Source organism: Mobula hypostoma, chromosome 6 (assembly GCF_963921235.1).
Source record: "Mobula hypostoma chromosome 6, sMobHyp1.1, whole genome shotgun sequence".
Lineage (NCBI taxonomy): Eukaryota > Metazoa > Chordata > Chondrichthyes > Myliobatiformes > Myliobatidae > Mobula > Mobula hypostoma.
In genome coordinates this window covers 137,422,252-137,440,421 of record NC_086102.1, presented here as the reverse complement: position 1 = coordinate 137,440,421, position 18,170 = coordinate 137,422,252, and the positions used below count along the sequence as shown (strand labels likewise).

The 18,170-nt window shown below is 39.7% G+C and overlaps 1 protein-coding gene across 2 annotated transcripts in view; it reads left to right on the top strand.

Annotated features, from left to right (window-relative positions):
• Nucleotides 1-18,170, top strand: part of LOC134347658 (thioredoxin domain-containing protein 6-like) — a 79,092-nt gene that overhangs the window by 40,990 nt on the left and 19,932 nt on the right. Inside the window, exons 7-16 of one of the 2 annotated variants that reach the window (XM_063050026.1) lie at nt 2,117-2,192; nt 4,113-4,195; nt 5,067-5,159; nt 5,860-6,014; nt 7,577-7,776; nt 8,105-8,249; nt 9,932-10,039; nt 11,612-11,763; nt 15,882-16,026; nt 17,560-17,798. In XM_063050026.1, the coding sequence (XP_062906096.1) occupies nt 2,117-2,192; nt 4,113-4,195; nt 5,067-5,159; nt 5,860-6,014; nt 7,577-7,776; nt 8,105-8,249; nt 9,932-10,039; nt 11,612-11,763; nt 15,882-16,026; nt 17,560-17,798 (1,396 nt within the window). The remainder of the gene's footprint in view (nt 1-2,116; nt 2,193-4,112; nt 4,196-5,066; nt 5,160-5,859; nt 6,015-7,576; nt 7,777-8,104; nt 8,250-9,931; nt 10,040-11,611; nt 11,764-15,881; nt 16,027-17,559; nt 17,799-18,170) is intronic. The other variant, XM_063050027.1, reaches the window with a different exon arrangement.

The following is an 18,170-nucleotide window of genomic DNA, read 5'->3' as shown; positions in this document are numbered from 1 at the left end:
GTCAGGCTAACCAGTCTATAATTCGCTGTTTTCTCTCTTCCTCCCTTCTTGAAGAGAGGGACAACATTAGCCACCCTCCAATCCACAGAAACTGATCCAGAATCTATAGAACATTGGAAAATGATTACCAATGCGTCCACGATTTCTAAAGCCACCTCCTTAAGTACCCTGGGATGCAGACCATCAGGTCCCGGGGACTTATCAGCCTTCAGACCCAACAGTCTATCCAACACCATTTCCTGCGTAATATAAATTTCCTTCAGTTTATCCATTACTTTAGGTCCTTTGGCCACTATTATATCTCGGAAACAACAGGAATTCTGCAGATGCTGGAAATTCAAGCAACATACATCAAAGTTGCTGGTGAACGCAGCAGGCCAAGCAGCATCTAGAGGAAGAGGCGCAGTCGACGTTTCAGGCCGAGACCCTTCGTCAGGACTAACTGAAGGAAGAGTGAGTAAGGGATCCCTTACTCACTCTTCCTTCAGTTAGTCCTGACGAAGGGTCTCGGCCTGAAACGTCGACTGCGCCTCTTCCTATAGATGCTGCTTGGCCTGCTGCGTTCACCAGCAACTTTGATGTATGTTGATTATATCTCGGAGATTGTTTGTGTCTTCCCTAGTGAAGACAGATCCAAAGTACCTGTTCAACTCGTCTGCCATTTCCTTGTTCCCCATAATAAATTCACCCGCTTCTGTCTTCAAGGGCCCAATTTTGGTCTTAACTATTTTTTTCCTTTTCAAATACCCAAAGAAGCCTTTACTATCCTCCTTTATATTCTTGGCTAGTTTACCTTGGTACCTCATTTTTTCTCCGCGTATTGCCTTTTTAGTTACATTCTGTTGCTCTTCAAAAGTTTCCCAATCCTCCAGCTGCCCACTCGTCTTTGCTATGTTGTACTTCTTCTCTTTTATTTTTATACTGTCCATTACTTCCCTTGTCAGCCACGGCCTCCCCTTACTCCTGTTAGGATATGTTAAGAGAAAGGATTGCAATGGCCAAAATTGGTTCTCTAGAAGATGAGAATGGTAATCCATGGATGGAGCAAAAAGAGATGGGGGAGCTATTAAATGAATTTTTTGCATCTGTATTTACTCAGGAGATGGACACAGAATCCATATAACAGAGGCAAAGCAGCATGAACTTCATGGACCCTATATAGAATACAGAGGACGAGATACTTGCTGCCTTGAGGCAAATTTGAATGCGCTGTAAGGAAAGATTGGGCAGGATTTGAACTTGTTCCTTGGAACATAGAAGATTGAGGGGAGATTTGATAGAGGTATACAAAATTATGTGAGGTATAGATGGGATAAATGCAAGCAGGCTGTTTCCACTGAGGTTGGGTGGGACTACAACTAGAGGTCATGAGTTAAGGGTGAAAGGTGAAAAGTTTAAGGGGAACATGAGGGAAATCCTCTTCATTCAGAGGGGTGTGAGAGTGTGGAATGAGCTGCCAGTGCAAGTGGTGCATGCAAGCTCGATTTTAATGTTTAAGAGAAGTTTGGATAGGTACATGGATGGTTAGGATATGGAGGTCTATGATTCCGTGGAAGTTGATGGGAATAGGCAGTTTAAATGGTTTGGCACAGACTAGGTGGGCCTGAGGGGCCTGTTTCTGTGCCGTTCTTTTCTGTGACTCTGAGAAATGGAACGTTTTATTTTTAATCACCTCTCATTTTTATATGGGTATCTAGTCCTTGCAAGTTTTTTTCAAACTGATCTATCAACACCCTTAAATCCTTGAATGATAAATTTTATTAGAATTGTATTATTTAGGGAGAAGCACATGGAGTCTTAAGAAAACAAACAACACGTTTCACTGTATGTTTCAACGTACATATGATAAGTTAGTCTGCATCTCCATCAGAATCTGAATCCGAACATTTGAATCATTCGTCTGCAGTTATTGCCGAGCCATCTATTACTGATACATGTTCTCTGGTTAAGAAAAAACTCTTTGTTACGGAATGTAGATACTTGGGATTCAATTTATCTTTATTCATAAGTCTATGCACCTCAGTGAAATATCTTCTTTGTCTAATCCTGTCATAAAAATTGTTCAAGTGTCTCAACAAGGCAACCAATCAAAGCCATGGTTTGCTTTTGGATTTAGATCAAAGATGGAGGTTTAGTAAAAGAAGATGACGAGGAAGTGACAGTGCTGCCAGTTGATGAAGAGAAAGAACTCGGTAAGACCATAAGATATAGGAGCATAATTAGGCCACTTGGACCATTGGAGCAATGAATGTCAAAAGGATGCCATCAAGGTGACCCACTGCTTCCCTTTGATAGAGTGGAGGAGGGAGCATCAGCTCAGTTACTTAGAATGACGAGGGAAAGTGGAGGTCCTTGAAAACATCATATGGGAAGAAATCTTCATGTTGCAGATGTTCCCAACCACTGTCAGCCAAAAAGCAGTTACTCATGGATTTTTCCTGTCGTCTTGTATTTCTACTATAGGCTCCTTTCTGGAGCAACGTAACACCACAGTGACTTAGTTATATTTCTGGACATTTATACCTAGTAACAATATTAGCGAGACCAACTAGGAAAGAACTGTTAATGTCTCTGGAAGTAAGTTCGCTTGATGGTGCAGTCCTGTCACACGCAGATCAGGAAGTTACATATTCAATTATTGATGTGTACAGTATCACCTGATCTTAGTTAAGGCAATGTATAGGTAATACTGCAGAACTAGAGAAAGGTTGAATGTTCAACATACAATGTAAATGCATTATTAAAGTAAATATATGTCAACATATACAACCCTGTGATTTATTTTCTTACAGGCATTCACAGTAAGTAGAAAGAAACACAATAGAATCAATGAAAAAATGCACATGACAGGGAAAAGCAACTAATGTGCAAAAGACAACAAACTGCGCAAATACAAAATGAAAAGAAAAAATGTAATAAGTAAGCAACAGGTATTGAGAATACGAGTTGCAGAGTCTTTAGAAGAGAGTCCGTAGGTTGTAGAATCAGATTTGGTGCTGGGGTGAGTAAAGTTATCCCCTCTGGTTCAAGAGCCTGATGCTTGAGGAGTAGTAACTTCCTGAACCTTGTGTCATGGAACTTCAGGCTCCTGTAACTCCTTTCTGATGACAGTAGTGAGAGAAGAGCATAGCCTAGATGGCGGGAGTCCTTGATGATAGATGCTGATTTATTGTGACAGCTGTCTTTGTAAAAGTCCACAGTGGTGGGGAGGGCTTAACCTGTATCCACTACTGGGCTGTATCCACTACTTTTTGTAGTTTTTTTCCCATTTGATGTAATGACCCTATCAGTTTCCTTTTATGTAATCACTGATGGGAACATTCCCATGTATAAACTTGGTAATAGATGGTAATAGCTCAATATTTTTACACCAGCTTGGAAACGCTGTCAGGATGAAGTGTCAGATTGGCTCTGGTGACCTGTATAATCTTAAAGGTTAGTCACTTTCAAATGAAAGAAGGACTTGGCTTTAAGTTTCATCATTTATGTCCTGACGATATCTAAAAACCCTTTTCAGCTAGTCAAGTGCATCTTAAACAGATACTCTCATGATGTAGAAAATACAATGCACAGCAAGTGTCCATAATTAGGAGTAAGGCAATGACCAGATAAGTTGCTGTTGGTGTTGTTGATTAAGTGATGTACTGACCAGGACACTAGAAATTCTTTCTGAAATAGTGCTATGGGAATGCTTATAACCATTTGAAAGGGTAGATGAGATCCTGGCTTAAGGTCCTGTCACAAAAATGTGTGCAGTACTTCTTCAGTGTCAGATTAAAGTTTCAGCCTCAGGTCTTCAGAACTTGAACCAGGATGTTGTGAGTGTTAATTCTGATTGGCGCCACACGAGTCAGGCTGACTGTTATAAACAACAAGGGAGTAAAGAGGAGAAAACCAGCAAAGCTGTAAACATGTTTCCACAGTGTAGTTGGTACATCAACCTTTAGGGGGCAGCAGTAAGATACATACTGAAATATATTCCCAAGTGCTTTAAATCCTGGCCAGCTCAATAGTTTGACTGCTTTACCTGTGTTCCTAAATCTTTTCACTAAACTATTCAATAAAAGTGAATTCCTCATGTGTATCACAAACTCTGTGTTCATTTGATACAGTTACTGTCAATAAGGCATTCACGGTTGCAATCATCAAACCTGATGCTGTGGCTCATGGGAAAGCAGATGATATAATAATGAAGGTGAGAAGCAGAATTTCAAACCATTAATGTTAAAAATTATTTGAGGATATTTAGTGTCAGTCAATTTACAGGTTTGCAACTCAGCTTTGTATTTTAATTCTACTCTGATGTTTGAATCTTGAAATCCCTGGAGATAGAACTAGTAGTGATGTACTGATGTAAAGTGTAAAGAATACAGCAGAAACAAAATACAGCTAAAGTTGAAGATCTAAAAACTGCTGGAAGCACTCGACAGGTAGTCAGCTTCCATGGAGGAAGAAACAAAATTAATGTTTCAAATTATTCAGATTTAAGGAAGGATCTTACACAGGGTCTTGGCCCATAATGTTGACTTCTTTACTTCTACAGCTGCTGTCAGATCCACTGAGTTCCTCCAGCAGTTTTTTTTTATTCAGATGTAAATTTTTGATCCTCAAGACCCTCTGTTTACTGCTCCACAGATGCTGTGTAACCTACTTGAGTCTTTGCAATGTTATTTTTGTTTTGCTGACAGAAAATGTTTTCGGTTTTTAAACTAGAATGGAAAACTCAATGGGGTTCATTAGGATGAGAAAGGATCTCATTGAAACCTAATAGATACTGAAAGGCCTGGATACAGTGGGTGTGAAGAGGATATTTCCAAAAGGAGGAGAGGAACAGGCTCAAACAAAGGGATGTTACCTTAAAAATGAAATGAGGTGGAATTCTTTGTCATATTACACTATAAATCTATGACCTATGGTTGCTTGAATGCTAATAATATTTTTGGATCCAGGAGTAATTTTACCACATTGTTATGGTAGAAATAGTTGATTATATGATACACCAATATTTCTGTAATTTTCAGAATTGAAAACACTGAACTCCTTCTAATATCTCTTGGTCTGCTTAGGTTCAGGAAGCAGGCTTTGAAATTATCTGCCAAGAGGAGCGGACATTAACAGAAGATGAGGCACGAGGCCTCTACCAACATCAGTCAGAGGAGGTGGGTGTGAAAAGTACCAGGTATCTGGGTCTTGCTAAATTGGAATAAAAGATGGATGTCAAAAATCTGTAACTCTGCTGTAACCCCATATACCTTGATCCCTGGAACCTCTCAAAATCCATCAATTGTCTTGAATATACTCAGCAACTGAGACTCCAAATCTCCAGAGTCCTCAGGTAGAAAATTGCAATGAATCATTATCGCCTTGCTGTGGAAATTTCTCATCTTGCTCCTGAAAGCCAATTTAGAGACTATAATTCCTGCTCTTAGATGCTCCATCCAAGGGGAGTTATCTACTCTGTCAGGTCATTTTATACATATGCCCACTTTCCCAATGAATTCAGAAAGCTGGAATAAGATATAACCTCTTCACCCTAATGCTATGTGATGGAATGCCTTCCTACTCTGCTACCAGGTGAGTGGCCATGAAAAAGAGGATTCATTTTTCCCTGAAAGAAAATTGTCTTTCTAGGTATCTCTAAGTATGGCTGCTTATGGACTTAAAACAGAAAATGAGTGACAGTGATGAGACTCAGCAGCAACAAAGGAAGCCTGGTTATTAGTCATCAACCCAATGCCATAGTACTAAACAGTCAAAGGAAGCCTGAAGGAAGAGAAAAGGAAGAAAATATTGTACCATAAAAGATTAATCTAAAAATGTATACTGATTTTCAAACATTGTTTGTTCTTGACATTAAAGTCTCATTTCGAAGAGCTAATTCGCTTCATGTCAAGTGGTCCCTGCCGTGCTCTGGTCATATCCGAACCTGAAGGAACAGATGAAGTCATTCCTCTGTGGAAAGAGTTCATTGGCCCAACAGATGTCGAAATTGCAAAACAGGAGAAACCTGAAAGGTACTGGAGCACCAAGGAACTCCCAAACTTTGTCCTACTGACTGCTGTGGTTTGATCTGGGTAGCATTAAGGATTTGAAGAAATTAAACCAACTACCTCAGCACTGGGATGTTAAGCCATAGAGAAGTCCAGCATTTATTGCCTACCTGTAAATACCCTTGAAAAGATGGTGGTGACTCATCTTTTTGAACTGTTGCAATTCTAAATAGTAAAGGTTACTGTATCGCACACAAAATACTGGAGGAACTCAACGGGTCAGGCAACGTCTATGGAGGGTTATAAATAGTTGGCATGTCAGGCCGAGACCCTTCATCAGGACTGGGAAGGAAGATGGAAGAAGCCAGACTAAGGTGGGGGGGGGGAGGAATATAAGCTGGCAGGTGATAGGTGAGACCAAGTGAGGGGGTAGGTGGGTGGATGGGGGGGGAGGATGAATTAAGAAGCTGGAAGGTGATAAGTCGAAATGGTAAAGGTTTGCTATTCAATGTCATTACTGATATTTTACTTTGAATCCACATTTTATTGTAATCACTTTTACCTTGATTAACTTGAGTCTAAAAATCAATCAGTTTTTGTTTTGAGTATACTCAGCCTGAGCTTCCACACCCTTCTGGGGTTAGAGAATTGGTCTTGGTGCAGAAATTTCTCATCTCTGCCCTGAGGTAGCTACCTTATTTTGAGACTGTGACCCTGGTTTAGACACACCAGGTTGAGGAGGAATCAAAATTGAATCTATACTGTCAAGCCCCATGAACACTTTGTATGTTTGAATGAGGTTGCATCCCATTCTTTTGATCTCTAGAGGGCCGGCTTTATCTCTCTTTACCATCTCAGGGATTTATCAGGCAAACCTTGTCTGTAACCCCTCTACTGCAAGGATATCCTTACTCGGGTAGAGAAACCAGACCTGCACGTAATATTACCGATGGAATCTCACAGGGCTCTATGTAGTTGAGGCAAGATGTCTCTGCTCTTGTATTCCATCATTTTGCAATTAAGACCAATACACCATTTGTCTTGCTGTATCTGTATGAGTGTCCTGGGTCTTGTGGACATTAGAATGATGTTGTGAAGCCTGGTGGTATTCTACTCACCACAGAGTATCTAAAATGTGGCCTTCAGTTGTAGCCACACTATTTATGTGGCTTCTCCAATTAAGCTTCTGCTGAATGGTGGCTCCCAGGATGGTAATGGTGAGAGATTCATAATTGGTAACAGTGTTGAAAGCAAGGTGAGGGTGATTTACTTGTTGGAAATTATCTGCATCTCATGATTATTGGCAATAAATACTTAAGATTTTAGCTGTGAACTCTCAACATCATGTAAAATCAGATTACCTAGTTTCCCATTCACAATTCCTCAATCCTGAAAGATATTCAATGTGGGAGAGAAGAAAACACTCTTAGATATAATTTAAAATATGCAATAAAAAGACAATAATATGTAAGTCACGCATTATATATGCCAAATTATTTGCTTTGAATAGTAACAGCAAAAGCACAGAACGCTTACCTGGTGTGCTTACTGCTTTTTAATTCCTAATGGATATTTTTCCCCCAAAGTCTCCGAGCTCTATACGGTACTGAGAAGCTCTTCAATGCAGTTCATGGATGTGATGACAAGGAACAAGCTGCCAGGGAACTTGCATTTTTCTTCCCCAACTTTGGGGCCGGCTCTGAGGCCCATAATGATGCTGAGACTGGCCAACGTGTGGAGAAGACCTTGGCTCTGATCAGGCCGGATATCTTAAAGGATAAGAAGGGTGAGAATAATTTGTGTAGCATTGCACCACAGTTCCTCTGAATATGGCCCTATCCGCACAGATTTACACAGTGTTAAATCTGATAAAGGGAGAGAACAAAGCACAGAAAGAACTGAAAATGCTAAAGACTTCTTGTGGAGTCCAGTTACTCGTTCCTGCTCATTTTGATCAAAAATCTCTGGTTTTCACAACATAACTTTTGAGTTTTAATATCATCCTCAGTCTTACCATTAGACTTTAATTTTAAATCATTTAAGGCTTTCTGAAAGTATGAACAACACAATTTTTGTCACTCCACATGTGTTAATTCTTTATTCCTGCTGTGTAGAATCCATCCTGCAGAAGATTAGTGAGGCTGGCTTAACAATAGCCATGCAGAAGGAGATCTTACTTACAGAAAAACAAGTTTATGAATTTTACAGAGAGCACACGGAAGCAGAATATTTCCCAGCACTGCTTCAGAACATGACCAGGTACCATTATTCACAATTGTTATATTTAGCATTTGAGTGTTGGACATATACACAGAAATGGTTGGCCTGGGTTTTTTTCTCAGTGAGAGGTTGGGGTGGATACTAATCTTACATGATTTTATTTTGGGTGCTTTTTTATTGTTGTGAATTATATATTGGACTTGTTTGTTTTGCAATGTATAAATCTCCATTTAGTTGATTTTTTTTTCTGTAGCTCTATTGTAGAAACACATAAAGAAAAATAAATAAAGTGTTGGACATATTACAGAATGCCTTGAATAGTACCACATGTATGCTGTATATGTGTGGTAAGGCAAATAATTTGAAATAAAAACACTTAAGTTGATAATCTTAAATTATTGAATTCATTATTATTTCCTCATTTTCCAATAGGCTTTTGTTCCTTATGTTGGAGCAACATAAAGTAGAGAGGTTGAGGTGACAGGTATACAGAGAACGAGAGATTGTAAGCTTATAATGAAATATTGGATTTTGTTCTGCAAAACAGTCACACCAACTCCAAAATATGGGGAGACCACACTCAAAGGATTTCTAGAATTCCTTTCAAATTCCCTTGGTAAATTTAGAAAACCATTCTGCATTTTGCACCAAGCTTTTGTTATAATGGACTATCATTTTGTTATACAGTAATGGCCTATTGTCAGCTCTTTCTCTTGCTCCCGCCTTCATCCTGTCCTATTTCTTCCTTTAAATATTCAAAACCCATCTACCTTTAATTTTGCTGATTTGAAAAAGTACTTTGTAAACTCTGCCTGACTTGCTGAGTATTTCCTGCATATTCTGGTTTAATCTTTTCCAGCAGCAGTAGTATTTTATTTCTTTATAAATACAGTTGCTGTAATCTTGCTAACCAATGTACTGTGTATATCAATGAACGTTTCCATAATAATAAATATTAAAAACATATTGTCTTGATTTTGATTTGATCCATGTTATAATGTTCAATAAATTGAAAGGGAGTTTAAAAATTAGTCAGGATTCATCTAACCGCTTAAAATATTGAAACTAGTTTACCAGATTGAAATGTAAGAATCATGGAATAATCAAATAAAGCTGTCTTCAAGCTTGTTGGATTGCTTCCCTATAATCCTTTGGTACAAGGAATACTTTGCAATCTGAGTAACCCATAATTACTCGGCAGAAGCCTATCTAGAGGTCCATGATGGATCTTACATCATCTCATCTCAGAGGTCTTAAACATTTCTTAGGCATTCTGAAAGGGTCCAAGCCTTTGCTAAGCTGATCAGTGACTTCACTTGGAGGCTAACTGGCTGCCTTTGGGGAAAAAAAAATCCCTTCGGTTAAGTTCACCTGAGTGAAGGAGCTTTGGCCTTTCCACCCCAAAATAATAAATGAATATTACTGAAGCTCTCTTGCAAACTCAGGCAGTACTCCTTGACTACAGAATGTTTTAGGTCTCTGGGGTGGTAGATTGCATCCATCAATATCAACACCTGCCTTGATTTTTTCCTTGAAGGAATATTTTCCATGAACATTATGATAAAAAATACAGTATTACAAAACAACTTGCCCGCCATGGGGGACTTTATCATTTCAGCCAAACGGAAGCTCCGTTGAAGCATCAGCAGTCTGTATTCTGCTTGTATTTTACCCACTAAACTTCTGTATCAGTGATAACATTAGCCTGTATTGTATTGCAGTGGGCCTGTACTTGCTTTGGCTCTTGCCAGCAATGATGCTGTTTCACGTTGGAGGAATCAGCTAGGGCCTCAAGATGTGCGTCAAGCGAAAGAAGAAGCCCCTGAAAGGTATGTCCTTTCAAATGACCATCAGGTTTTCTTTGCAGAGACTGGGAGTGAATTTATTTGATGAAAAATAAAAACGTGCCCCTTTACTTCTTGTCAAGAATGAACAGACTTTGTTTATTGGCTGACTCAGTAGCTTCCAATCTGACAATAATAAATATTTAACCCCAGACGGCCCTAAGTTAGCTGACTTCTGTCAGAGCAATGGCAACAGAGGTACTGAAACTGAGTTTTGTACGAGTAGACTCGTGTTGATTCTAAAGGCGACCTGACAACTAATTGATTCAGGTTCCGATTCAGATTCATTTATTGATCTCAGGTACATGAAAACATGCAGTGAAATGTGTTGTTTGCATTAGCAACCAACACAACCAAAGAATGTGCTGGAGAGAGCCCTGATGGAAGTGCCACCACACATTTCAGTGCCAGCATAGTATGCCCACAATGCTCAGCAAAACAACACAGAACACAACAGGCCACAGAGCAACAGCATCAAAACAAGGCCCTTTTCTCTCTCCCATCAATCCATACACACAGAGGATTTGCAGACTTGCAGGCAAAAGGCCTCCAATTCCCCAGTGCACTTCAGACTCATAGACCAGGGCCTCGACTTCTGGGCTTCCAATCGATCTTCAGGTTTCAAGCTTCGGTACTGACCCTAGGACTAGTTGATGTTGGGACCCTGAATTGCAGGCCTCATACTCCGGACGTGCCGATGACAGGACCCCAAACTCTATGCATTAAACTCTAGGCCCGCTGACTCGCGTATGAAGGGATCAATGGTCCTCTTGCCTCCTGCTCCCCTGGACATCCAATCCTGGGACTGAGCTGCTGGGGGATCTCACTGATCGAAAGGGCAGTTGGTGGCTCTTGCTCTAATGTGCATTATGGGAATGCTGGATGAGGAATGACCAATATATTAATTCCAGACAGTAATTATGAAGTGTCCTGCCAACTGCAACTAACTAGCCTAATGCAGGAATAAAGGACACCTGATGTGATACAGGAGGACTCCACAGACCCATAGAACTACCTTAGCTCATGACGACCCTCTGGAGAGAAGAGAAAAGCGTAGAAAACTGGGGGGGAAATATATTTGATCTGAAAAGATTGGAAAAGGTCTTTCAAAGAATATTTTGGATCAAATAAGTGCTTTATTTGTGACAAAGGCATAGCATTATCTAAAAAGTTGTCACTATCCGTTATTTTAATAAAGCCTTACATTATGTTTCGCTGGTGATGGCAGTGAAGTAAAATGAGGAAAGTACAGCAATGTCATCAGTCTGTAGTGTAATGTGGGGGAAGGTATTAGTGTGAACGTAAACCGGATTCACTTCTTGATTGTGTTAGAACAACTTCTGAGGGCTCCTGATGGCACTGAGTGTTCATTTGACTAAGGTAATAACAGTTTGAATGAGGTGTCACTGATACCTTCAGGGAACTTGAAAGGACAAGTAGCTTTGGAGACAGGACCAGGTGTGCCAACTGGAGCCTCGAAACTACAAATGAGCTATCTATTACATTCCTCGCTGTAATCTATCATATTTAATACATTTATTGCATTCCTCCCGGCAGTCTGAGGGCACGGTTTGCAGTGGAATCTATTCCAATAAATCAGTTGCATGGCAGCAACACACCAGAGGAAGCAGAAAGGGAGCTGAAGTTCTTCTTCCAAATGGAACATACGCTGGCTGTCATCAAACCTGATGCAATAGAGAATCACAAAGGTATGTAGAGACATCAGTAAACAAACACAGTACCAGAAACAATGTCCAGCAATTCAGGATAGCAAAATTAATCAAAAACCATGCATTTTTAAGATGTTTTAAATAAATGCTCAATAAATATATAAAAACTATTCAGAGGAGTGTTAAGTATGTTGTTAAGGGAAGAGGTGCATTTGGAGACTTTTGAAGATGGGAAATAGCAAAGACAGAGTTGGGAAATGTGGGCTGGATAGTTCCATTGACTAACATAGAGTATTAACAGTTTTTCATGTACAGCTGTACTTTTACCATCAGTATCATTGGGATGTTTGGTAACATCAGTCTTCTGAGGGAGCTTCATCTGAGGTATCTTATCAAAGTTGGCACCATCTACCAGGAGGAAACATGAATAGGAATAAAACATCCTTAAGAACTTAAGAAATAGGAGTAGGAGTAGGCCATCCGGCCCATCCAGCCTGTTCCGCCATTCAATAAGATCATGACTGATCTAACCATGGATTCATCTCCATCTCTCTGCCTTTTCTCCATAACCCTTAATTCCCCTACTAGGCAAAAATCTATCCAACCTTGTCTTAAATATACTTACTGAGGTAGCCTCCACTGCTTCATTGGGCAGAGAATTCTACAGATTCACCATTCTTTGGGAAAAGCAGTTCGTCCTCATCTCAGTCCTAAATTTACTCCCCGAATCTTGAGACTATGTCCCCTAGTTCTATTCTCACCTATCATTGGAAACAACTTTCCTGCCTCTATCTTATCTATCCTTTTCATAATTTTATATGTTTCTATAAGATCTCCTCTCATTATTCTGAATTCCAACGAGTACAGTCCCAGGTGACTCAATCTTTCCTCATAGTCTAACCCCATCATCTCTGGAATCAACCTAGTGAACCTCCTCTTTACTGCCTCCAAAGCCAGTAAATCCTTCCTTAAGTAAGGAGACCAGAACTGCACACAGTACTCCAGGTGCGGCCTCACCAGTACCCTGTACAGTTGCAGCTCCCTGCTCTTAAATTCAATCCTTCTCACAATGAAGGCCGGCATTCCACTTGCCTTCTCGATTGCCTGCTGCACCCGCAAACCAACCTTTTGCGATTCATGCACAAGCGCTCCCCAAGTCTTTCTGCACAGCAGCATGCTGCAATCTTTTACTGTTTAAATAATAATCTGATCTGCCATTTTTCCTTTCAAAGCGGATGAGCTCATATTTACCAACATTGTACTCCATCTGCCAGACCCTTGCCCACTTACTTAACCTATCTGAACCTTTCTGCAGACTCTCTCTATCCTCTGCACAGTTTGCTTTTCCACTCAATTTAGTGTCATCAGGAAACTTAGATACACCGCACTCGGTCCCCTCTTCCAGATCATTGACCTGTTTTGTTAACAGTTGCAGACTAGCACCGACCCCTGCAGCACACTGCTCACGCCTGATTGCCAATCAGAGATGCACCCATGTATCCCAACTCTCTGCTTTCTATTGGTTAACCACTTCTCTATGCATGCTAATACATCACCACAACTCTATACATCCATATCTTATGAATAAGTCTTTTATGTGGCACCTTATCAGACGTCTTCTGGAAATCCAAGTAAATAACATCCATCTGTACCCCTCTATCCACTTTGCTTGTTATATCCTCAAAGGACTCCAGTAAGTTTGTCAAACAGGACTTATTGCTGAATCCATGCTGCGTCTGCCTGATGGATCCATTTCTTTCCAGATGCCTCGCTAATTCTTCTTTAGTGATAGCGTCAAACATTTTCTCAACTACAGATGTTAAACTAGTTGGCCTATAGTTACCTGCATTTTGCCTATATCCTTTTTTGAACAGTGGTGTGACATTTGCCTCCTTCCAGTCAGCCAGGACCTGCCCAGGGTCCAGAGAATTTTGGTGAATTATCACCAAAGCCTCAAGTATAAGCTCTCGCTTCTTTCAGTACCCTGGGATGCAGCCCATCAGAACCAGGAGACTTGTCTAACTTTAGGCCCATAAGTTTGCTCAGCACTACCTCTTTAGTGATAGCTATTGTATCGAGGTCCTCACCTCCCATCGCATCCATATCATCTCTTTTTGGCACGTTAGATGGATCCTCCATTGTGAAGACCAACACAATATAGTCATTCAAAGCTTCTGCCATTTCGTCATTACCTAATATCAATTCCCCCTTCTTGTCCTCCAAAGGACCTATGTTCATTTTAGCTACCCGTTTCCACTTTATATAATTATAAAAATGTTTACTATCCGTTTTTATATTTTGTGCTAGTTTATTTTCATAATCTATCTTCCCTTTCATTATTGCTTGCTTAGTGCTTCTTCATTACTTTTTAAAGTTTTCCCAATCTTCCAGTTTCTCGTTACTCTTGGCAACTTTGTACAGCTGAGCTTTTAGTTTGACGCCTTCTTTTATTTCCTTAGTTATCCAAGCCTGGCTCTCTCCACACTTACTGTCCCTTCTTTTAACTGGAATATACACCGTGACAAATCTCTTTGAAAGTCTTCCACTGTTCCTCAACTGTCCCACCATATAGCCTGTGATCCCAGTCTATCCTATCCATCTCCTTCCCTCATCCCTTTGTATTCTCCCTTTTTTTAGGCATAATATACCTGATTTAGATTTTAGATTGAACTATTGCACCCTCTATTTGTATGAGAAACTTAACCATACTGTGATCACTCTTTCCAAGAGGATCCCTAACTACAACGTTACTAATTTTACCTGTCTCATTGCACAGGACCAGATCCAAGATAGCGTGTTCGCTTGTAGGTTCAGAAAACTATCATGTATGCATTCTATGAAGTCCTCCTCAAGACTGCCTCGACTAACTTCATCCTTGAGCTCTGGCACTTTGGGCATTTAGATCGACCATTTTGTTGGAGTGTTTCTAGCATTGTCTGTGAAGTCAGTTTCAAGCCCTTCAAAAAATCAGAGTCTTGTTTATGCCATTGTTGGTGGAGCAAAGGTGAGGTGAGATTTGAAGGAGATAAGAGGATTTGGACCTGGGCAGAAACCAGAGGAGGTTCCAGGGCTGGCTTGGACAAACTAATGCTGGGAATTGTAAACAAGGATGAGGACTTCTCTTGAATTGTCCTGCATTACGAGTTCATACAGATCTGACTAGTTTGCTTAAGTTTTCACTCAGTCATATTTAATTTCAACAAAATTTTTCCAAATGAAATAAGAAACTTTCTTGATGTGAAAACAAGCATAATTTTGTTCATGAAAGATTTAACAATACTGTCACAGTAACAGAATTGGTTTATTATTGTCACTTGTCCTGAGGCACAGTGAAAGGCATTGTTTTGATGCCATCCATACAGATCATTTCATCACATTGAGGTAGCACAGGGGAAAAGCAATAGCAGCATTTAGAGTAATGTGTTACAGTTACAGTGAAAGTGCAGTAAGGTCAATAGTCCACACTATCATTCAAGCGGTCTGTTTATTATTCTTATAGCAGCAGGACAGAAGCTACCCTTGAGCCTGCGGGTATGTGCTTTCAGGCTTTTCAACGTTCTACCCAATGGGAGGGGGGAAAAGAGAGAATGTCCGAGGTGGGGAGGGTCTTTGATGCATTTGGCTGCCATTCTAAAGCATTGAAGAGTGCAGGCAGAGTCCATCATAATATGCTGAACTGTGCCCACAACTCTCTGAAGCCTATTGCGTTCTCAGACAGAGCAGTAGCCATATGAATCTGTGATGCATCTGGGTTGGATGCTTACTATGGTGCATCTATAAAGGTTAGTAAGGTTTGATGGGGATATGGCAAATTTCCTTAACCTCCGAGGAAGTAGAGGTGCTGGTGTTCTTTCTTGACCATGGTTGGGTCAGGACAGACTATTGGCAGTGTTTATTCCAGGGAATTCAAAGCTCTCAATCCTTTCAACCTCACCGCCATTGATCTAAACAGGAGCATGTACATCTCTTCTCCGTCCTGAAGTCAATCACCAGCACTTTTTAAAGCATTTTCATCATTTTGATTTCTTATTCCATAAAAACATTCCCAATATCATTGTGATATTTATCCACTCACTAGCTATGATTGTTTTTATCATATTAGAATGAGTGCAGCCTTTGTTAACCTGCTTGTGTGATTTAACTTTCAACTATGGCAGATATGATTGTACAGAAGATTGAAGAAGGAGGCTTTATTATTTCACAGATGGAAGAAAAAGTATTTAGCAGAGAGCTGGTTGAAGAGTTCTACAAGGAACACAAGGGCAAGCCATTCTTTGACAAGCTGATTGACTATATGACTGAGTAGGTTTTATTTGGATTCTATCTAGATTTAATTGAGCTCTTCAGACATCTGAAGAGTTTTGAAAGCATAAATGAGGGAAAATTGTTTCCATTGGCAGAAATGCAAATATTTCTGAATGTTGATGTAGATTTAGTGATATGGAGTGCATTGTCTAAAAGTCAACAGCGGCTCACAAAATGGAATAGAAAAGGGGAAACTGTGGAGTTCTGGGGAGAGTGGGACCGATTGGCTAGCCCTTTACAAAGTGGGCATGCTGGAAGGAATGCCCTTCCTTCCGTGCTATGATCATATGATTCTATTCTTGGGTAGACAGATAGTGTGTAGAACTGATGTCTGGCTTTGTTTATAACTCACCTTGTCTCCAAAGCCCAACCCAACTAATGAATCCCATTGGATTATAAATATAGCATTTTACTCATTACTAAGAAAATAATTTAAGGTTTGGCTTTTATTCCTGCAGTAAACAAACCAGCCATCCAAAGGAAATTCATTTGGAGCCAAGATGTAAATATGGCCGGCAAAATAAATAATAGAGAGTTATGATCAAAAGGATAGGGAAAATAAAAATATCATTTGATTGAACGTTATTTTCTCCTGGGTTTTATTTTCCACCATATAAACCACCTTCTTTAGTTTGATAAATTAATGTAAACACCAGCAAGAAACTGGCTATTCAGTTCGTGTGTTAGTATTGGCTCCATTCCCTCTCAGCTGACCCTTTATGTCCTTTTATGTACTTCCATGGGGAGGAGGACAGAGAGCCATTAGAATATTCTGTTTTGACTCAAAAGCATGGTACATGTCAGGAAAAAACTGACAAAGTTCATGGACACAAAGATATGATGGGATTCAGCTATGAATATCATTTGATAAACAGTAGAAGACTGTGTTAATTTTAGAGTTTTGGTCATTAGTCCACCCAGCACAGTTTTCAAATCAATATTTGAAAATAATAATCTTAGCTGACTGTGGTTACAGTATGGTAGCAAAGTGGCTAAGTTACTTGTCTAGCAATTGATCCAAAAACAGGAGTTCAAATCATACAATGTCAGATGTGACCAAATCTGGAATTCCAATATTACGTGGTGTTCAAGGAATTGTCAGATTGGTGTCAAATCCCAACTAGTTCACTAATTTTCTTGAGGGAAGGGTATCTGTTCTTACCCAGTCAGCTTGTATGTGACATCTGAACTTACAATGTGGTTAACTTCTTCAATTGGGGGCAAATAAGGATTGGCAATTAATACTAAAATTTCTACCAAGGGTCCACATCTTGCAAATAAATCAAAGGTTGTAGGTCTAGTTTTGCCTTAAGCAATTTATGCATTGGAGCCTTCAATAGATAGAATGTTCTATACATTGACTTTGGATTTCAGCACATTGAATGTTCATGAAGCCATTATTTTAAAATCTATTGTTTGAAACCACTTTCTCTTTGTGAACCTTCTGGTAAGAAATTGTGCACATTTTGAAAGATAGGTTAAAGTAAGTTTAATACTGATAGCCTCTAATCCTCTTTGTGCCCTCTGCAGAGGTCCATCATTGACGATGATTCTAAGTAAGGAGAACGCAGTAGAAGAATGGAGAAATTTGATGGGTCCAAGAGATCCTGAGAAGGCCAAGAAAGTAGCACCAGATTCTTTGCGAGCCAAGTTTGCAAAGGATGTCTTACGGAATTCCTTGCATGGTCCCACAGATCGGATGGAAGCCATGGAAAAAATCAAGTTTCTGTTTGGGGACATAAATATCGGAGTGGATGGTATTGTCCAAGGTCAGAACATATAAGCAGAAGAAATGAAATGTGGAGTCTGGCTAAGCTTATAGCATTAAATTATGAAATATTACAATATTTGCGTGAAATAAATGGATATTTAAAATGGAGATATATGTAAATTTAAATATTTTATCATTTAGATATTCCAATTCTTATCCATACCCTAAACCTGTTATTCTCAACACAAGCATGACAGGCTTAGAGTGTAAGTACATGAAAGCAGCTGACAGCTTTGTAAATGCACCTTATCTGAAGCTTCAGGATATGGGACATATAAGGATTATTTCTAAGACCAAAACTGAAGCTATAGTGCAGATTGATTGAAAGAATTAATTAAGCTCTTGACAGGGCAGCTTAAGTAAAAGACGA